The sequence below is a fragment of the Trichosurus vulpecula genome, chromosome 2 (genome assembly GCF_011100635.1).
Source record: "Trichosurus vulpecula isolate mTriVul1 chromosome 2, mTriVul1.pri, whole genome shotgun sequence".
NCBI classification, from domain to species: Eukaryota; Metazoa; Chordata; class Mammalia; order Diprotodontia; family Phalangeridae; genus Trichosurus; species Trichosurus vulpecula.
Window position 1 is genome coordinate 48,203,986 of NC_050574.1, and position 19,735 is coordinate 48,223,720.

A 19,735-nucleotide genomic window follows, 5' to 3' on the forward strand; every position below is an offset into this window, starting at 1 on the left:
TGAGAGATCCCACATTTCAGATCAGGTGTCTGGAACCTTCCATTCTCAGCCTGCTCAAGAAGAGTATTTTATTACAGGGTGACCGCTGTCCACCAAGTGACTTCAGTTCTAATATTTTCAGAAAAGACAGACATTTTTAGCTCAAGTTGCCTTAAAACATTCCCTTTCTTAGTTTTTGGAGGACATGAGTTGACCCATGGTGTATCCAGTCATAAAGCAGTGCGCCATATTGGAATGCACTTCTGCAGAACTTCACAGCCATTGTGTCTGTGACTAGAATAGTTCTTGGTTTCATTAGCCACGACTGCATCCAGGTGTGAAGATTACAGATGTGATATTGCAGTTGCTCCTCCTCCCCCCCCCCCCGAAGACTGTCTAAGTGATGAACTTGGATGCCAACTTGGTCTAGTCTATTCTTAGTATTCGGTTGTTTGTTTTGGAGCCTCTTCTGGCCACTGTACAACTCGGAGGCTAAGTACAATGGAGAAGTACTGGCCTGGGAAGCCGAAGACAACCCAAATTCTGGTTTCCCCCCAAGGGCCCTCAAAGGCATGTGACAATAAGCAAATCACCCAGCGATCCTTCATCTGTCTGATGAAGTTCCAAAGGCTACATGACCCTTCTTTTGTTGGTGTTATGGGTTTTGGAATAGCTATTAACTTTCACCCCATATTTTAGTCCTAAATACATTTCAAGCCACTTCACTGCAAAATTCAGCCTAGCTTCTACTATAGTCTGCATCCTCAGTTTCTACGAGAGAAATAAAGCATGGCCTCTTACATAAATGCCATTTTAGCGTCAGATTATGAAAAGATCTCTGTAAACAGCATGCATTTCAACTGTTAAGCAGCCTGCCACTGGATGAAAGCACTCCTTTCCAAATCACTCATGACTGGCCTGCACTTGGGGCCAGGAGAAACAGGCAGATCTGTTTTTAACTGTTTAAAACACCGAGATTTCTGTTCCTGGAAATAATGCTCTTGCTACCCGATTTTGATTTGTTGTAGGCAACAGAACATTGAGGAAAACATGACAATAGCCATGGAAGAAGCTCCCGAGAGCTTTGGCCAAGTTGTGATGCTTTATATTAACTGCAAAGTGAATGGACATCCCGTGAAAGCATTTGTGGATTCAGGTGATCCTGCCTTCTCATTCTCCTTTTTCCTGACCAGATATAACCAATGAGAAGGTCCCGGATGTCTTTATATAAGCATTCAGGAAGTCCTGTGATGCTGGGACGCCGTGTACCTTGGGTGCTGCCCCTCCTAAGATCCTCTAAGTGAATGCTCAGATTGTGCTCTAGGGGTAGAGTAGAAGGCTCCAAAGTTAGGGGAGGCCTAGGTTCAAATCCAGGGTTGCAGACTTTAGTGGGTCTAATTGGGCAGACACTTAGGTTCTCTGTGAAATGGAGGTGACTGCATTTGTACCAGTTTTTATATCACTTTAATATTTACAGAGCTTTAGAGAAATATCAGTATTGTTGCTATCATCATGGCTCAGATTTAGGAAAGGGGGAGAGTATGTGGGCTGAGGTGAGGAAGGAGGAGAGTGAGCTTTGGCCTGGGCCGGGAGAGAGGGATGGGATTCAGATTAAAAAAGAGAAGAGACCATTTCATTGAAGGTTAAGGGAATGAACAAGGGGAAATATGGCCTGGCACATTTGTATATGGGAGTAACGTGTGATCAGATTGGCAAAGGTAGTAGGGGTAGATAGAGTGTGACGGACCTTGAAAGCTAGGCTTGGGAATTTGGGCTTGATCCTAAGCTTTGGATCCCCGTGTTGTCATTGGGGAGTCTTAGGTTTTTTGAAGATGAGGCACAGAATGGGGTGTATTCCTAAACCTGAAAGCAAGCAGGCCCCTGTCCTCATGTCAAGACTGCTTGGCATTACAGTATAAATATAATGTCCTGAGGTCCTGAACTCCATACTGGAAGGGCTTGTGGGAAGGAAGGAATGGAGAAAAGAAATGCGCAGACAATCCCTGGGGTTTAGTGACTGACTAAGAGTTGGATTTAGGATGACTGGACAAGTGAACGTGCTCTTGAAGAATGTGGGCAAGTCTGGATCTCACGGCATGTGTGTTTATGGTCAGGGCTAAGATTGTGAATTTTGTTTTAGGCAAGTTGAGTTTGGAGATCACTGCTTAGCTGTCAAAGTAAAGAGTTGGAAATGTGAAAATAGAGCTTGGAAAAGAGGTCAGGAGAGGAAACCATCAATTTAGGAGGTCAGAATTGAGACAAGGCACAGTCAGCCTCTTGTCAGAGCTATGTGAGTCACTGTCACACATCTAGGCCTGACTGCCCTCATATTTTAATTGAGGTGATCTGAATAGTTGGGGCCCCAGATGGGGATTGGGACTGGGGGTCAGTTCTGAGACCTCCCATCCTCTTTTTCAAGGTAAATCATTCAACTCTGAATTCAGTTTCCACAGGTATAAAATAGGAGTGACAATGCTTAGTAAAATGTTTTGAAGTCATTAGATGCACACAGCTCAGAATTTAGCAATAGTATCTTCAGAAACTTGGGGTCATCACTTGAACACACATGTCATCCTCTTCACCTGTGTCCTGGGCTGCTTGGACCCTTGGGCATGTCCTGCTGTCACTTTTTTGCTTTCTTGTGCTAGTTTCAGAATGTTTATGAGAAGTAAACTGGGCCTGTGCTGCAAGGAAATGTTTATTCATTCAACAAAATTTTCATTAAGCGTTTACAATATGCAAGGCTCTGGAAATACAAAACTCAAATAGCCCTTGGCCTAAAGGAGCTTACATTTTATTTGGAGGAAACAGCACAGCACATAGTCCTGGGGCACATAAGATTCAACACTGTTAGTTCCAGTCCAGAATAGAGAGTCATCTCAGTAAAAGCCTGACATGTGGCCTGCTTAGCAGGAGCAGCTTTGAACTTGCTACTTCCTTCTTGTTAATTAACAAAGGAAACAAAGCTTGCGGGGTGTGTGTGTGTGTGTGTGTGTGTGTTGCTTTGTGCTCCATTCTGGATCATTTTCCTTCATGCCCGTCATGACGTATGGAGTGAATTGATTGGGAGAGGTTGTTAAATGACTCTGAGAGTTTGTGGTGCTGATATCTCTTCTTCCCAGGAGCCCAGATGACCATTATGAGCCAAGCTTGCGCAGAAAGGTGTAATATAATGAGACTTGTGGATCGCCGGTGGGCTGGCATTGCTAAAGGTGTTGGCACACAGAAGATTATCGGCAGGGTGCATCTGGGTAAGTAAAGCCCCAGAAGCTCTGGGTGGGTTTTTTCCCTTACAGTAGTAAGATACATGGTTTAATTCAGCTCAATAGACTCTACTGTAATTACCCTATACATAGGGAAGGAGGTGTCATTTTCATAACTTTCCCCATAGAGGAATGATTGGTTTTGTCATTGCTAGTATTGGCATGGCAGCTCCAGTCACTGGAAGGAAAAGAATTTCCACCTTCCTGTTTATGGGAGATCTCCTGTTAGCCTGTGGGCAAGCTTGTTAGATCTCACTCTCAAGAAGGAGTATGTCCCTCTTGCTGGATGTTTCCGCCTCCTGGTGGAGATGTCCTAGTAGGTGTTGGGCTCCAGAGATGCCCTCTGCTAAGGGCCCTTCTGACCAGTGCTGGGATCCTGAATTTCTAAGATTTTAGCTTTGGGGGATATGCTTTACTACTTTGGAAGCTGTGTCAAAGATCTGAGGACAAGAGAAGGAAGAATCTCCAGAGATGATTAGTTGATTGTCCTCAATACCCAGGCTACATGACTACAAGCTTCTTTCCCAAGAGTAAATTTAAAGCTGATACAAAAGAGCAGCTAAAAATGACATGTTCCCCTTGGCCGTTCTTGTTGAAAGTTGAAAGAAATTAAGTAGACCTGATAGAAATATCTGTTTACATACATGAAAGGTTTCCTTGTGGATGCCAATCAGTCGTTTGGTCCATTCCTCTCTAGAAGCCCAAAGCTTCTTAGACATGTTTGTTTTTACTACATGTCCAGCTTCTGTCATCTAAATATTCAAAACTACTGGGGCAGCTAGGTGGTGCAGTGAGTAGAACACTGGCCCTGGAGTCAGGAAGACTCCAGCCTCAGACAACTCGACACACTTACTAGCTGTGTGACCTTGAGCAAGTCACTTAACCCCAATTGCCCTGCCTTCCCCACTCCAGAAAAACCCAATATTCAAAACTACTTATAAAAAATGAAAATCTTAACTATTTTCTTAGATTTAATGGAGTCAAGTATAAAATTACCAAAGGTCTTAACCAGATGGCTAAGTAAAACACCAACTGAAAAGATTGACAGCAGATGAATTGCCTTTGGAAACATTGCTGTCCCAAAGGAGGGAGGAGATTACAGGTCATGTTCCATTTTTGTATAATCCAGCAATTCCAGAAAGAGGCTTGTAATTTGCAGGTATTTGACCCATTACATTTGACAAGTATAGTATTTCAAAGACAAACTGTGGAAGCAGAGCTAAGTTTGTGTTTGCCAAGGGATGAGTTGTTGGGAGCGAGCCAGAGGAGCAGAAGAAGGGTCTGAAGCTTCAGAAGGCCTTCTTTTTTCTTTGGATGAAATTATCATCTTCCTGTATAACTTTTTCAAGGCCATAAGTGAGAAGAAAATACTTCATGTCAGAGAAACAGCTTCTTTTCACAGTTTTCCCCACAAGTTCTGCATCTGCTCTAAATACCATCATTCTACCTTAGACTAAGCACCCCCATCACTTGTTTACCCCAAGGAATCACTTGAGCTGAAGCCCAGTTTAGTTTTTAAACCAAGAAACAAAAATGATCATTGAGAGAGTTATATGTACTGAGAGACTTATAATTTATCTGTGTATAGTTATATTTAATTTATATATAATCACAATCATTGCCTTAAAACTTTGGTCATTTGGAGCTCTTGTTGACTTCAGAATCTGTTAAAGGAAACTGCTGGGTTGTATTTTTAGCAATCTAGTTTCCAAAAGGTGCCCTGGGCCTTCGTGAAACTCACAGCAGTATCTGCTGTTCTCTCTGCTTCAGCTCAGGTTCAGATCGAAGGGGATTTCCTACCGTGTTCCTTTTCTATACTTGAGGAACAGCCCATGGACATGCTTCTGGGACTGGACATGCTCAAGAGACATCAGGTAACTCTTGGCTGTTCTTTCTTTGGGGGTCTTGTGGTACATGGGGGAGGTGGGAGGTATAGTGACATCTGCCCATGCACAAAATGTTTATTTGAATCTGTGCCTTGATTAGGCGTTTGAACTGGAGAGACAGAGAGCTGGGCTCAACCCAGGAAGCTCTCTCTGCTTGTTGCCTTCCTGGCCTGCCAGGATTAAGAGCAGAGATCTTGTCTTTGCGTTTGTGAGCATCTCAGCTGTCAGCTCATTGGTGACCTGCTAGCCCTCGCAGCCTGCTGGAGAAGATGGCTGGTACAAGCACAATGGGATATCCAGTGGAAATGGGATCCTTTCCCATACAAGTTGTAGATTTTTACAACAATAATTCTGGAATTTGTTTGTAGGGAGCTTATGCCAGGTGGTGGTTCTAGGAGTATAAGAAAGCTGATTCCTAGCTTCTAGGTAACAGTCTACCTTTCCTTTAGGTTAAGGGATTATTTGTACTTATGTGAACATATTTGTTGGGACAGAGGATGCCCCAGTGCACGGGCACTGTAAGTGCTCTTCCTTGTAAGCCCAGGATGCTCTACTTTTGCATGAGACCCAACGAGCATTTATTGAATACAGCTTGTGTGCATGTCAGGGTATCCATGTTAAGGGCATTGGTCCCTCCCCGCCAGGAGCTTACGGTCTGATAAGCAGCACTCTCAGCAAGCAGTCAGTGATGGGTGAGTTTGAGGGTGCTGCCTTTATATTGTGGACACAGACCTCCTTATGTATATGTGTGATGATACAGTCAAGGCACAGAATTTTACTCAAGTGAATAAATGCCTGGAGTGGACCTGTGATTCCACGGCTAAAGAGAACTCCCAGGGAGGGAACTCTCCATTTCAGAATAGCACCTGTTCTTCAACTTCTTCTCTGAGAGACCTTCCTGAGGGCCCCAAGAGGCCTTGTGCTAAATATAGACCTACTGTGTGTTTGGGGTGGCACTTGAACTCAGGGCCCCAGGGCCAAGTGTTTTATCTGCTAGGCTGTCTCTCCTTCAGAATGATCAGAAACAGATCTGTGGTTTTCTGTGTCCACTTAGCATCAGCTTGGATTCCAGGCATAGCAGACACAGGGCAGGAAATGCTGTTTTGTGTTTAAGCAGTAATATTTTACAAATTATTCTTCTATCTTAACATGATTGCTGTTAACTCACAGTACCCGAAAACTCTCCATTAATGAGCAGAATCTTAGAGGACAAAGCTCTAGCCCTTTAAGCCAGAATGATTCACTTGACTTTCTTTGGAGCCTGTAAGTGTTGCTTCTGGGAAATGGTAATTTCCATTCAAGTGCGCCTGAAGAGCCGAGCTTTTCTGATGATATTTAATCTGTTGCATTTAATCAAAATCAGCTCCAGCCTATGTATTGCTGAGCAAGAATCCTTTTCATTTGGGGTTTGATTTCATCTCTCTCAGTGTTCCATTGACCTCAAGAAAAACGTGCTAGTGATTGGCACTACAGGCACACAAACCACCTTCCTTCCAGAGGGGGAGCTCCCAGAATGTGCAAGGCTAGCCTATGGTTCAGGGCGGGATGACATTCGGCCAGAGGAGATTGCAGACCAAGAACTAGCAGAAGCTCTTCAAAAGTCCGTCGAGGATGCAGGTATTTGAGCCGGCTGCATTTTCTACTTTGGGGATGGATGGGTGAGCCAGGAAAGGGCAAGCCTTAGAATGTAGGCCCCTTCTGATTCTGCTCCTCAGCCTCCGCAGTGTGCATCCTAGGAGGCTTTCTCTCACAGCCCACTCCCATTTCTTAATATAGTGAAGGAAAGCAGAGTGGTTCAGTCAGACCCAGAAGAAATTTGTTGCTATGGGTGACATCTATTGAGGACTTCTTTCCTCATGAATCTTTTACTGTGCGTCTTATATTTCTTGTGTTTTTCCTAAAAGAATCCCTTGTGTTGCAGAGAAAGGCCCCTTTTTATAACAGTGATATGTCTTTCAAACACCTGCCTCATTTCTTATTGAGGAGATGCAAACCAGGGTGATTACAATCATTCCTCCTCTCCTTTCTCTCCTGTCCCCCTTTTGACAGGAAGTTGGACTCAGTGGAAAGAATAGCTCTTTATCTGGAAAGGAATGCCCTTTCCTTTATCCTCCTCGTTTTTCCTGAAAATGCTGCCAGAATCTAAAAGATAGATAGCAAGGGATGTGATTGAAAATTTGTGCTTCTGATGGGACATGGTTGAACAGTGACATACAAATCAAAACTATCTCATATCCTTTTCTAAGTCTTATGCATTGTGACCTGGTAAGGCTAGAGACTAGTCTCTTAGCCAAGATTTTCAGGGCAAAATGAAAAGTTTCAGTCTGGAATTCTGTATCATCATAGCTAATGTCACTCAAAGTGCTATATTACTTGTGTGGTTGGAGATCATGTTGACGTGGCCACAATTGATAAAGGAGTTAAGAAACACCTATTTCTTAAAGGAAAACTTTAATAGTGAAGTAATTTTAGAGTTTCCTCCACTTTGTTACTGAATACTATCCAGAACTGTGACCTGGTCCATTTTGGAGGGGGAACAGTGGAATGAGCTCTATTGGCTTTACTTTCTTGCTGCCTTGGGCCAGAGATGCATGTACAGAGCACATTTCTAGCATTGATGCAGAGAGATGGGGCATTCTGAGGGGCTGCAAATGGAAAATTATTCAGAATAGGCAATGCAGAAGAGAAAATAGCCAGTTTATAGCTCTCCACTACATTGTAAGAATTTTCAAGCACAGGTGACTTTGTACAAACCCTTCCCTCTCCACCTCCCCCCCCAACATTTTGAATTATGTCTTTTTCTGAAGACACACCTTTTGCGGCCCTCGAGATTTGGCTTTGGGAACAGTAGCTGGTGATCGTGGTGGGTTTTGATCTTCCAGCCCATTTCCAGTTACACATTTCTGTTAGATGGTGAAGGGAAACGGTTGAAGAGAACTTGGGCTAAGTCCTGTAATTAATCTCCTTTGAGATGAGTGAACAATAGTAATTTATAAAGAGGGGGAATGGAAAATCGCATTTGCTCTTTTACCTCCTGTTAGCAAAATGTAGCCCGTTTACTTCAGCCGTAACATCTGTCTCAAATGGAAGTGGATCCTGATTCTATGCTTTGCCCAGTGCCTCAGTCTCTCCTTTCTTAGGTTCACTGACTTCCTGCTGCCACATGGGAAAACTGGACACCAGAGCTCTGGTGCTAAAAGCGAGAGTTTTTTGAGGGCCAGGCTCCTGGCCTGGAAGGGAGCCTTGATCTTGATCCCTGGGACTGGGGCTGGGCCTGGGTGGGGCTTGATTCAGATCAGGTTAGCTTTATTTTGTGAGACGAATGTAAGATGAGGGGAAAAAACGAGAGAAATGAGGGCTGCATGTGGTTGTTCCCCATTACTACTCACACAGACTTTGTTTCACCTAGTCACTGTCCATCTCCCAAGGCAGCCGATCTCACTGGACCTTCCTTGCCCCGTGGTACCTGCAGCTTCTCCCAGAGGGGGTGTGTGTGTGTGTGTGTGTATGTATGGACATGGGGTGTCTGAAAAGCCATGACGTGATGGGAAAAACAGCCCTAAGAATGTCATGGACCATCTAGCAGAGCTCTTGGGTGACCAGGACCCCACACCTACCCCACTCTGTCCCTGCCCCTCCCTGGCTCAAATCATGGCAGGCGTGGCAACTGTAACCTTGCATGCTGTGTGGTTTGAGTTGTTAACCCACGTTTGCTTGTCTGTTTCCTAATTCAAACAGAGCGTCAGAAGCCTTGATGCATGTAATGTGTGTGTACTGCAGCTGGAATGGGCCTCAGACCAGGTATTTATAGCCATCGCTCTAAGCCTTCAAAACAGTCTTCATGTGATTGGTCTGAGCATGGACACTCGTGTGTCCCTCGGGTGTGATATGCAGGCTTCTTAATTCACCCTGTCACCTTGTTTAATCTAATTACGACTAGCCTGTACATAGCATATGTATGCTGGAATACATGTGTTGTATACATACGCGTACACATAAATATATATATATATATATATATATACGTATGTGTATAAATTCATGGTTTTATCATTGTCTTCTGTGGGAACTGCCCAAGGAAATTACCACATGAATTAAAAATTTAACAACTAACAGTGATGAGTAACACAACGTATTAAGCCAACATAAAAACCATTAATAGTGATAACCTCTTTTGGATTTGTTGTGGCCCTTTCCTCTGAAGAGCCAAAAGCTCTTGGTTTGATCCCTCCTCACAGAATAACTCCTTGGAAGACACCAGGGTAGGAATTATTTTCACCTTAGACCCCAAACCTCCATCTGGTCACAGAGTCAGTGGTGTTGACAGCCCTAGGAGCCAGCAGCCCTCACCTCTTCCGGTGCTAACTGGGATCCCAGCCTGGCTGTGGAGGACCCTCGGGAAAGATGCTGTTCTTCCTGTCCTGACATGGGAGCTACTAGCAGGATCAGGAAAGAAACCATCTTTCAAATGCCTGTTCAGGGTTCCACAGGAGTGTTTGCTGACTGGTTGTAGTTAGAAACATGGTGCTTTTTAATCCCTTGCCACTCTCCAGTTAGAACAGTCATGGTTTGATTGTCGATGGCTTGCTATCCTCCTCCTGCCCTTCAGGGTCCTCTAGTACAGAGCCAGGCCTCATAGAGGTATAAGAAGTCACTTCCTCATCTCTGGCTGAGGGCCAGGGTCACCTTTGGCTTCTAGCCAAGCTTTATACTTAGAGCCAGGAGGCCATTATTGGCCTACACTGTCTGCCCCCAGGGTATATGTTCTTAAGCACATGGTCTCAGAGAGCTTGAGGCATCCAAGTCAGATTCATGGTATTTTATTCCCCTTCAATCATGAACCCTGAACAGGACATTAAACCTCCACATCAAGGGCTTGAGACTCTTGAAGGCTGAGCCTCCTTTAACAGGTTGGCTGGTGTGTGGGCTCTCATGACTGGCCTCAGGACCACCTAAGTAGACAACTTTTAAGCTAGTGCAGGGAGGCTAACTTGCAACTGAAGCTCTGATAAGATGGGTGTGACTTGAGGGAAGGAAATGTAGTTGGAAAAGTGGGACTGAATTTAGAGACATTGGCTGTAAGTTGTCCGGCCAAGTTTAAGCTCGCTGTGAAGACTCCCACTTGTCAGTTATCAGAAAATGAAAAACCTGAGTTTGTGAACACACACACATATGTGTGAATGTTTGGGGACTCTTTTTTCCCAAAGTACTGTTATTTATAAATCACCTGCATTTTGATATAAATTTCTTTTTCCCAGTCCTGTGATTTCATAGTTTTTGGAATCCACCCATGCTCCGCACTAATAGAAATGAGCAAACTTATATACAATTTGTGGTCTTTGAGAGTTTTGAGGTCAGTGGTTTGCCCAGAGGCACACAGCCTGTGTATATGTCAGAGGTAGGTCTCGTGCACTTCATCAGCTCCCATCTGTTTAAATCTTTCTATCTAGATGACTCCTCCCTCTGTAATTCCATACCTTTCTCTTAAGCCCAACTTTACCAGTTGCCTGTTGGATATTTCCAACTGCTTGTCTTGTAGGTATCTCAAATTCAGTCTGTGCAAAGCTGAACTTCTCCCTCCACCCCCACCAAACCCTACTTTTCTTCTTGATTTCCCTGATTCCTGTTGAGGGCACAACTGTGCCTCCTAGGTTCCTGACTTATGAGACACCCTTGAGAAGTCATCCTCTCCATCACCTTTCCTCCTCACCCAGGTGCCCACTCTTGTCATTTTGCATAGCTAGAGTTGGTGGTAGAATTGTAATTTGGGGGCTTCCCACTCCAAGTTTTACTTGATCCACTGCACCGAACATACCCCTGTGGAGGTCCCCAGAGGAGTAATAGCCTTTCTCTGCACCCCTCCCTTCTCCCCCCCTTCCCACCCTAATCTGTCAAGATCTCATCTTGGCTTCTGAGCACCCAATGGCTACACAACTGAGTGGGTGTATCACCTCAGTATTGAGCATTAGTCTTTATTTGAATATTTGTTCATGAGAACCTGCATACATAGTATTAGATTGAACCGAATGTATTTTAGGAAGCACACATTTACACCTAATCTACACTTTGAAGTTCGTATAATTTTTCTTTAATATGTGCTAATAAGCTCCTCCCTTTCTCCCCATGTAGAGAAAAGTGATAAAGAAACTACCTCACTGGGAACATCATCACCAACCTGCGGTGGATCTGACAGTGCAGCCCATTCATTAGGACTCAGTTCTAAGATCAGTCACCCCGTAAGTCTTGATCGCTCTGTCTCTGCTCCTGCTTCCATCTGCTCCTCCAAGCCCAGCTTGCGAGAGATTGTGGATCCAAAAGCTGAATCCCAGGTAATCTCGGACAAGAAAGAATGTCCTTCTCCTTTCCTGGACCTTTCTACCCAGGCCTCATCAGACAGCACCATGGAAGACCAGTCTGCAGGCTGTCCAAGGTCAGCTACTGCTCTAGAAAATTCATCAAAAGAAACAATCATGGCAGATAATCTGAAGAAATCTCCAGTCAAGGAAAGCACTTCTAGCATCAAACAGCTTCTTGATACAGAACAAAAAGATGATTTGTCTGTCTTAACCACCCAGGTGCCCGATCCACAACCTTTTCTAGGTGAGAATGGCTCATGTTCACCTTGCCAAGAACCAAGTCAGGGAACTGGCCTCCAACAACCCCCACAGCCAGGGAGTGAGTGGCCCAAGGTTGAAGCGCAGAGTGAAGTGGATGGCCCACAATTCCTCTGGAGCGCTGGGCTTGGCACTGCATTGCAGCCCAGCCTTCCTCCCACCCAGCCAAGACGTGTTGATGTACAAACTGAGAATCACCAAGCTGAGCAGCAGAAGCTGGGCCTTCCACGTCCAGAAGACACTACTCCATCGTCAGCATCATCTGGTGGCTCATACACTGAAACAATCATGGAGGTAGATGTGGCTGAGCAGTCCCTGGTAGCTGTCCATAGCTTTACTAGTGGTCACGATGTTGGCGTGGAGAATGCTGGTGTTTCCGATCTCACTTTAGATAATCCTTGGCTGGAAGCTGAGGCATCAGAGCATAGCTCCTCTTCTGTAATTGTGAGTAATCCTGTGTCAGCTAGCAATTTGCAGCCCCCAGAAAGTAATGTTGAAATGTCAGAAACAAATAGTGAATTGCCGTATTTATTAAGGGAGAATTGCTCTTCGTTAAGTCTGTCTGGTGATGGACAGGCCTCCATAGACCCTGCAGCACCTACAGAGGAGTCTGGTTTATCTGTAACAGCTGCTTTGAAGGAGCTTCACCAACTTTTGGTCATTAGTTGTCAAGAATCTCCAGGAAATCTTGTATCTGAAGAAGTAATCCATCACAAGGAGACAGCAACTGAAGACCAAACTAACATTAGGGAGAGATCTGAGCAGCCACCTCCAAATCAACATCCTCCAGCTGTCCCGAAGGAGCAGGACCCTCAAGACTCCTCCCATCAGGTGAAATCTGTAGCAGTGAAGGCAGAGATATTAACTCCAGTGTCCCTGGGTGCTGGTGGAGAGAGTGGAGTCAGTGGAGATTTGGATGAAAGCCTGACAGCTGCACCAGAGGATGTCCAGAAGGCACAGGAATCAAGGAGGGAAAGCTGTTCTGTCACAGAGACATCTGTAGAAACATTGGGTCAGTTAAACTCAGCAGGGGCAGAAGTTTCACTCGGACACCTAGCAGGTGAGGGGAGTGCCATCCTTCAGACTTCTCAGCAAACTGAGGCCTTGCTGTCCGATTTCGCACCAGTCCACTCTCAGGACACTCAGTACCCATTGACAGGAATGCCTGAAATCAGGGAAAGTGTCGTCTGTCCTGAAGCCACAAGGTCCCTTCACAGACTTGAGCAACTAGTCAGTCCCCCAGCATCAAACCCCTCCCTTCTTCCGAGCCACCTTTTCCCTGCTGCAGACGTGGACCGGATTCTTCGTGCAGGTTTTACTCTGCGAGAAGCTCTCGGGGCTTTGCAGCGTGGTGGTGGAAATGTAGACCTCGCTCTTCTCATTTTGCTGGCAAAGAACATCATCGTTCCTACATAACCATGGAAAAGGTGGACTTGACTAGTCCCCATTCCTTTGAAAAATAAATATCGATATATAGATGTGTGTATACGATGTACGTAGAAACCTGCAAGCAGAATGTTGAGCCAGATTTATTTTTAAGATTTTTATTTTCGGCCAAAGTAATTTATGATCTCTCGTCTAATGAAGTTGTCTGTCACACTTGTTTAAAATTTGGGCCTTTTTAATGTATTGGAAATGTGTGCACATGAGCTTTTTATTCCCATTAATGATGCATTCTGGAATAAAATGGATGGGTTTACATAAAGCGTACCACTTTAGAAGGAAGTTGAACATTTTTGAAAAGCAGAAGCTATTAGAAGTCCCACCACCTGTCCAGCTGAAAGCAGACTGGCGTCTGCCCATGGTTGTGCTCATTCCGTGTTTGGATGAAGGCAGCGTGGAGAATGTAGTGAGGCAGAATGTCAAGGTACAAACTATAGGGAGAGCTGCTTTTCCCCCACAGCTGTTTGGCATTGTCATCCACTGATAACTCCAGGGAAATGAAAGAACAATCCTAGTGTGGTCACTGCTGGAGTCCCTCGCTCTGAACAGAGGGCCTGACATTTTTATGGGCATGAGAAAGTGGGTTCAGAACTTACTAATTCATACATGATGAGCTACTGCACATATTGCAAAAAATACTTGATAAGAGTGGAGTTTCATTTTAAAGTAGAACTTGGTGCTACCCAGATTTTTTTTTTAATAAGGAAAAAAAAACAAGAGCCCTAAAATTCTGTGTGTGATAAGCATGCTGATCTGTAAACTTAAGAAACTGCAATAGCTGAGACCCCAGGGGTCACTAGAGGTTGGCTTTGCTAGAAGCTAAATCGATGACTGTACCCTAATCCTGAATGCCTGCAGTCTGTTTGCCCTCTGAGCTCATGCTCTACTAGAAGTTGTTATGTAATTACTGAGTTCTATGTGAACTGGCACTTGGCACTTATTTATCTTGGTCTTTAGAGGGGGCACACGCGACCCAAGTGATAATTCGAGGCTGTGTTCTTCACTAAAGTACAAGTGTGAAGTGTCCGTTTCTGACTCTTCAGGTGGCCTTGGTAAAGCTGAATCTTTTTCCTCCAGAAGCCTCGCATTTAAAGTTTGCCATCTTGGTTTTGGAAGCAGAGTCAGAGCAGGCTATAGGGCATGGAGAATACCTTTTTGTGGCCTTTGTGTTGAAGACCAGCCCTGGGATCTCACTGTCCTGTGGGCCCCACTGTGCGCTCCCTTTGGGAGCTCTCTTCTTAGTCCTTCTACTCCTGGAAGAGGGAATTGACTGTTTAAGATTTATGAACATGACAAATCAGGATCTTTGATTGTAATTGAAAATGGAGGCCTTGCATCCAGTTTGCAAACTCTGAAGTCGCTTGGCTTTGTGTGTATACTCTTATAGCCCTGCTGCTTCCATCCAAACCCAAGTCTATTGAGTGTAGTAGGTGGAGAATTAATTTTCTCAGGAGCATTTGTAATTTTAATTTGGGGGTCTTGTTTGATTCCTATACCCTTATCCACTTTTTTTTTATTTTTAAAGAGGCTTTAGCGGGGGTTGGGGCGGGGTAATTACATATCGAGCAGAAAGAGCAAAAGAATTGCTTCAACATGGTTAGTCAGAGGAGCATGGAACTTTCCAGTAGAGTGGTCAGGCCACTATTGAATCATTGTAGACTACTTTGGATTATAGACCCCTATACCTATCCCCACACCAAAGATTTAAGATGCAATATGGAACTGTTTACAGGCTTTTCATGAACCTCCCCCCATCCTTCTAGAGTTGTAATTGGAACTAGGTCATTTGTATTGTAATTAGTGCAAAATCAAGTAACAATACTGTGGATCTTCTCTTTATGGTTAAGGAATAAAAATGATCATCATGGGCTATTTTCTGAGCAGAGGCTTTTGGGAAGGGGAAAGTGATTAATGGCAATAGACTCTTTTTCCAAAAGGCCTTTTGTTTGAAGATAGTTTTCTGTGTTGAGGATATTTGAGGATAGCAGAAATTAACTCTGACACAAAACCATTCCTTGGGGGCACAAGGGACATTCCAAATCTTAAAGGCCCTCATAATGATAGGAATAGTTATCAGTGGCACAGATAATCCGGGGGTGGGGGCGGGGGGAGGGGACTTTTGTGCCTGATTTTTAGTAAAAATTACATATGCCTGCAATTATACAGGTATTCATGTAAAGAATACTCTGAAAGGAATTTTAGCCCTGAAGGGCATCTGCCAAAATCCTTAATTTTTGTTTTGTTTTCAACATACGATTATTCCTAATCTTTTTGTGCTCTTCCTTTTCCCTACTCTTCCATTTGTGTGAACAAAAACACGTCAATGTTTTTGTCTTAAAATTGTGTGTGTTGTGTTTTAATTCAACAGGAACTAGAAACCTATCAGAATTGCTAAAGACATCTTGGAATAGTTTGGCAGTATATAACCTTGCATTTTTTTTTCTTACTATGTAATCCATTAGGGTACAGTTAGCTCTGAAAGGACAGTAACTACAATGACTTTCAAGTTCAACATTTGTCAGTGTTCTAATGGTGGGCAGAGCCAATGATGGCCCACCAGTATGGATTATAATCAACCTTCAGGGTCCGAAACTAGACTCTGAGAATTGTGGGCACAGCTGACCTCCAAGTTCTATTTACTTAAATGTACACTATTCTGGGATTTGAAAAGAAGCTGTATCTGCCTATCTCTTCCTGTGCAACCCCTTCTACAACTTGCATTTTCTCCTACTTTCTGGCAATCTTTAGCTGGGCAGACCACTTGAGGGGGTATCCTCAGCCCATTTGAGTTGTACCAATATGGGTCACTAGTGGTGAGTCACTTGAAGGTCTCCCAGGAGTGGGGAACCTGTGGTCTCCAGGCCACATGTGGCCCTCTAAGTCCTAAAGTACTGCCCTTTAACTGAATCCAAACTTCACAGAATAAAAATAATAATAAAAGGATTTGTTCTGTAAAACTTGGACTCTAAAGGCCGCAAGGACCTGGAAGGCCACATGTGGCTTCGAGGCCAAAGGTTCCCCAGCTAGACTTGGTATTTGTGCTGTTACTTAACACCAGCCAGTTTTTGGTTAGAAAAGGGATGGAGATATGAAATCAATGAAAGCATTAATTCTGCCTTGTCTAGAAACCTTTGCTTCTTGAAGCTGTATGACTCCATCTCTGCTGAGTTCATATAGCCTTTTATTTTTTCCTTAAACCTTAGCTTACATGATGTTACATTCACAGATCCAGCTCTTTGTGGTCCGGGAGGTTTATAGGGTAGTTTGAGGAGTCTAGTGACCACAGTGGAGCCTTCCTTCCCTAGCCCCCATCCTTTACTATGTGAGCCATAAAATGTTTTTTTAATCCATATATACACGTATATATACTTAGACATGCATATATGAACACACATATATATTTAAAATACATGGGATTATCTTTGATTCCATATATTATATATAAAGTAATATATAAATACACAGGATGAGGCAAAATTTAAATAAAGGTTCCACATCCTAATACAAGAGTGAAACAAAATATGAGCAAATTATCTTAACCCACAGATGACCGGACTACAGTCTGCTGCCCAGTGACATGCCAGCTTTTGCCTCGCCATGCATAGAGAAGCAAGCCTTATGAAGGAAGGCCCACATGTCTAGGGTAAGCAGCGGTTTATACAAGGGGATTGGCAAACCTTCCAGTTTCATTTTGCTACTCATAAGCCACCTAGAGACAGTATAAGCTGAAATAATTAAGCTGCTAAATGGTTTGTACACTTTTGTAAGGCAGATCTACAGGAGTTTTCACTGTAGATGTTTACATTTCTATTAGCACTGTGTTTCCTTGTGATAATGGAGACGTTGTACTGTGATACTGCTTGGTTGGCACCACAGATGTTCTCCAAGAAGTCTGATTTCTCCTTTTGAGCAGATAGGGCGGAAGCATATAGTGATGACAGTCTTTGGATGAGCTGGGATTGGAGCAAAAGCAAATGAAACAGCCTTGCTACTTCTTGAAAACTAATTTTAACTGAGGGAGCGAAATAAAACTTTCTTTTTCCCTGAGGAGCTTAAAATACACTCAGCATATTTAGAGCATATATTAAAATAATGGTGGGAACTTGATGGTATGATTTGTGGTCCAACTTGTAGATTTAAACAGTTAACAGTGAAAATAGAGATGGAACTTTGGCTGGTAGTTCAGCGAGTGAATGAGGAGGAAGGAAGTGGTTTGGGTGAAGTCTTTGGTTTTTTGTTTTTTTTTTTTGGGCCATGATTCTACAAATAACCCAGACATTTGATAGGATATTGTGGTAGAGGAGCAAAATTGAGGGTATCCTTTTGAAGGGGGCAGGGCAAGGGGGAATCGTTTCTGAGCTACAAACTAATACTTATTTCTAGTTAATGCTAAATGGCTCCAAGTTGGGTCCCTAGCTGCCACAGTCCCCAGAACGTTGCCTTCTAGAAATTGAGTGTATGTAATCAACATGGTGGTATGTAGAAGGGGCAGATGGGGAGATAGCCCCAAATTAATTCAGTCCTTACCCTTCCCAGAGTTGGACTGAAACCTGACATCCTTATAATGATTCTGCTAGTTAGCCTCGGAAACCAAGTCTGCTCTGGCTTGTGGCATATTTTTATGACTTTGAACTTGGAGAGAAGTTTGGTAGAAATTTGCTGTAACTGTTAAACTCTCAAAAACCAGACTTAAATAGAAACAGGTAATCCAGAAATTCCTGGACGGGCTGGCAACTATTGATCCAATGGACAACTAGGGCCATGATTGATGCTTAGCTGAGTAGAGCTTAGAAGTTAAAATTTGGCAAATCGTTCTGCAGTGTCTCAGCTTTCCGTTCATTAGTTAGGCCAGCAGCTCCAAGAGGGACGTGCTTTGACATACAATTAGCTATGTATTACTGTAATAGGCAGCTGATGAGACTCGCTGAGAAGTTGGCAACGCTTTGGGACGCTGAAAGCTACAATGATTTTCTATCAGAAGAGCCCGACTAAAGGATTGTTTAGCACAGGGGTTTTTACCTAGCCTGGAGTCAGTGAACTTTATTCTTTTGAATATTGTGATAACTATTTCAATATCATTGGTTTCCTTGGTCATCCTCTTTTAAGCATTTAAGAACATTATGAGAAGAGGATCTATAGCCTTGACTAGACTTCCAGAGTGGGGTCTGTGATACATGAAGGCTAAGAAGCCTGGTTTAGATGAAGTGCCCCCAATTTACCCATCTCAGTTATATTTGCCCAGGAATGTGGAAGGGTGCATTTAGTAAGCTTCAAGGCAATCGGGAATTGAGAGGGAAAACCCAATGGATTTGCTGGAGGCTATTATGGGGGTTGGTATAACAGGGTTTTAAAAAAAACACGTAAGACAGTGAAGTTGACCTCAGAATACTAGAATATGAAGCACTGAAACCTCCCTTTTGGGGGCAGGGAACCAACAGCCCTGAAATACCCCACTCTTCATCAGATCTATCATTGCAGAATTAGAATACCCTTTTTAAAGAGAAGCAGTATGCTGTAGTGGGTAGAGGCCAGCCTTGTAGGCAGGAGGACCTGGTGGGTACAAGTCACATGCTAGCTGTGTGATAAGTAACCTTAGCCTCTCAGTGCCCTAGGCAGCTCTAAGACAAGGTTACAGATAATTTGGAGATTTACAGCAATGAAGTGATGCTTTGGGTTTTTTCCCCACGTACCAAGGGTTTGTCACACAAATGAAATCACAGGTCTGGCCATCCCTTTCCCTCTCCCCCAAATAATCTCTTTAAATATATACTTTTAAAAGCTTTGCTGCATGAACTATGATTTTTTATCATGGGTTTACAGGGAGGGGGTGGGGGGCAGTTAAGGGGAGATGGGGTAATCAGGTTTTTCCATGTAGGAATCTCAACCAGCCGAGAAATGACTGTTTACAAATTTTTACTTTATAATTTTCAATGACTGTCTAGCATAAAAAAGGTACACGTGCATTGACCTTTTCCTCATTTTCAGGTTACTCTTTTTCAAGGTTATCGCTCTGGTTATTTGTTTTAATCTTCCATGAATTGATGCTCTATTCTTCAAGGCCATTGGAGCCTCCATCTGGCCTCTGATCACTTCCTTTGAAATGTTATTCCCATCCTGTGTTCCCAAGGCTTTGTTTTTTAGGTGGCTCCCATGATACTTGTGTTCAGAGTGGTTCAAGAGTGAGCAGTGGTTGTTCTTGCCCTTCACTACAACCTTATATGCAAACATTGTTTGTAGGTTTTTATTGTTTTCCAGCTCTGTCTGTGGCAAGTGGGGCTTGGGAGCAGGTAACCTTGAGGAGAGACCACCATGTTGGCCATCTCCTTCCTTTCTCTTCCCCTTTTACAACTGCCCTTGAATTTTCCACCTGAGCATGGTGATTGAGCAAAGGTGATTATGGACTTTTCTTTTGAATCATTGAAACAGCATCAATGTTTTACAAGAACTGGACTTATCTGCAATCCACCCCTGCTTGCCAATCACTCAACCTCTCATCCCATATCGTGCTTTGGTTTTGAGAAGTCAGAAAAATTCTCTCTCCTGGAGAACT

The 19,735-nt window shown here is 43.6% G+C and overlaps 2 protein-coding genes across 2 annotated transcripts in view; both read left to right on the forward strand.

The window, feature by feature from the left end:
* The window catches only part of DDI2 (DNA damage inducible 1 homolog 2), a 27,609-nt gene extending 16,036 nt beyond the window's left edge, over positions 1-11,573 (forward strand). The window contains exons 5-10 of the mRNA XM_036744673.1: positions 1,008-1,135; positions 3,102-3,230; positions 5,013-5,116; positions 6,556-6,745; positions 8,867-8,929; positions 11,258-11,573. Of these exons, the coding sequence (XP_036600568.1) occupies positions 1,008-1,135; positions 3,102-3,230; positions 5,013-5,116; positions 6,556-6,745; positions 8,867-8,883 (568 nt within the window). The 3' untranslated portion in view covers positions 8,884-8,929; positions 11,258-11,573. The remainder of the gene's footprint in view (positions 1-1,007; positions 1,136-3,101; positions 3,231-5,012; positions 5,117-6,555; positions 6,746-8,866; positions 8,930-11,257) is intronic.
* RSC1A1 (regulator of solute carriers 1) lies at positions 8,868-13,452 on the forward strand. The gene is made up of 2 exons (XM_036744672.1): positions 8,868-8,929; positions 11,258-13,452. The coding sequence occupies exons 1-2, from the start codon at positions 8,914-8,916 to the stop codon at positions 13,156-13,158; spliced, it is 1,917 nt and encodes a 638-aa protein (XP_036600567.1). The 5' UTR covers positions 8,868-8,913; the 3' UTR covers positions 13,159-13,452.
* Positions 13,453-19,735: the final 6,283 nt, after the last annotated feature.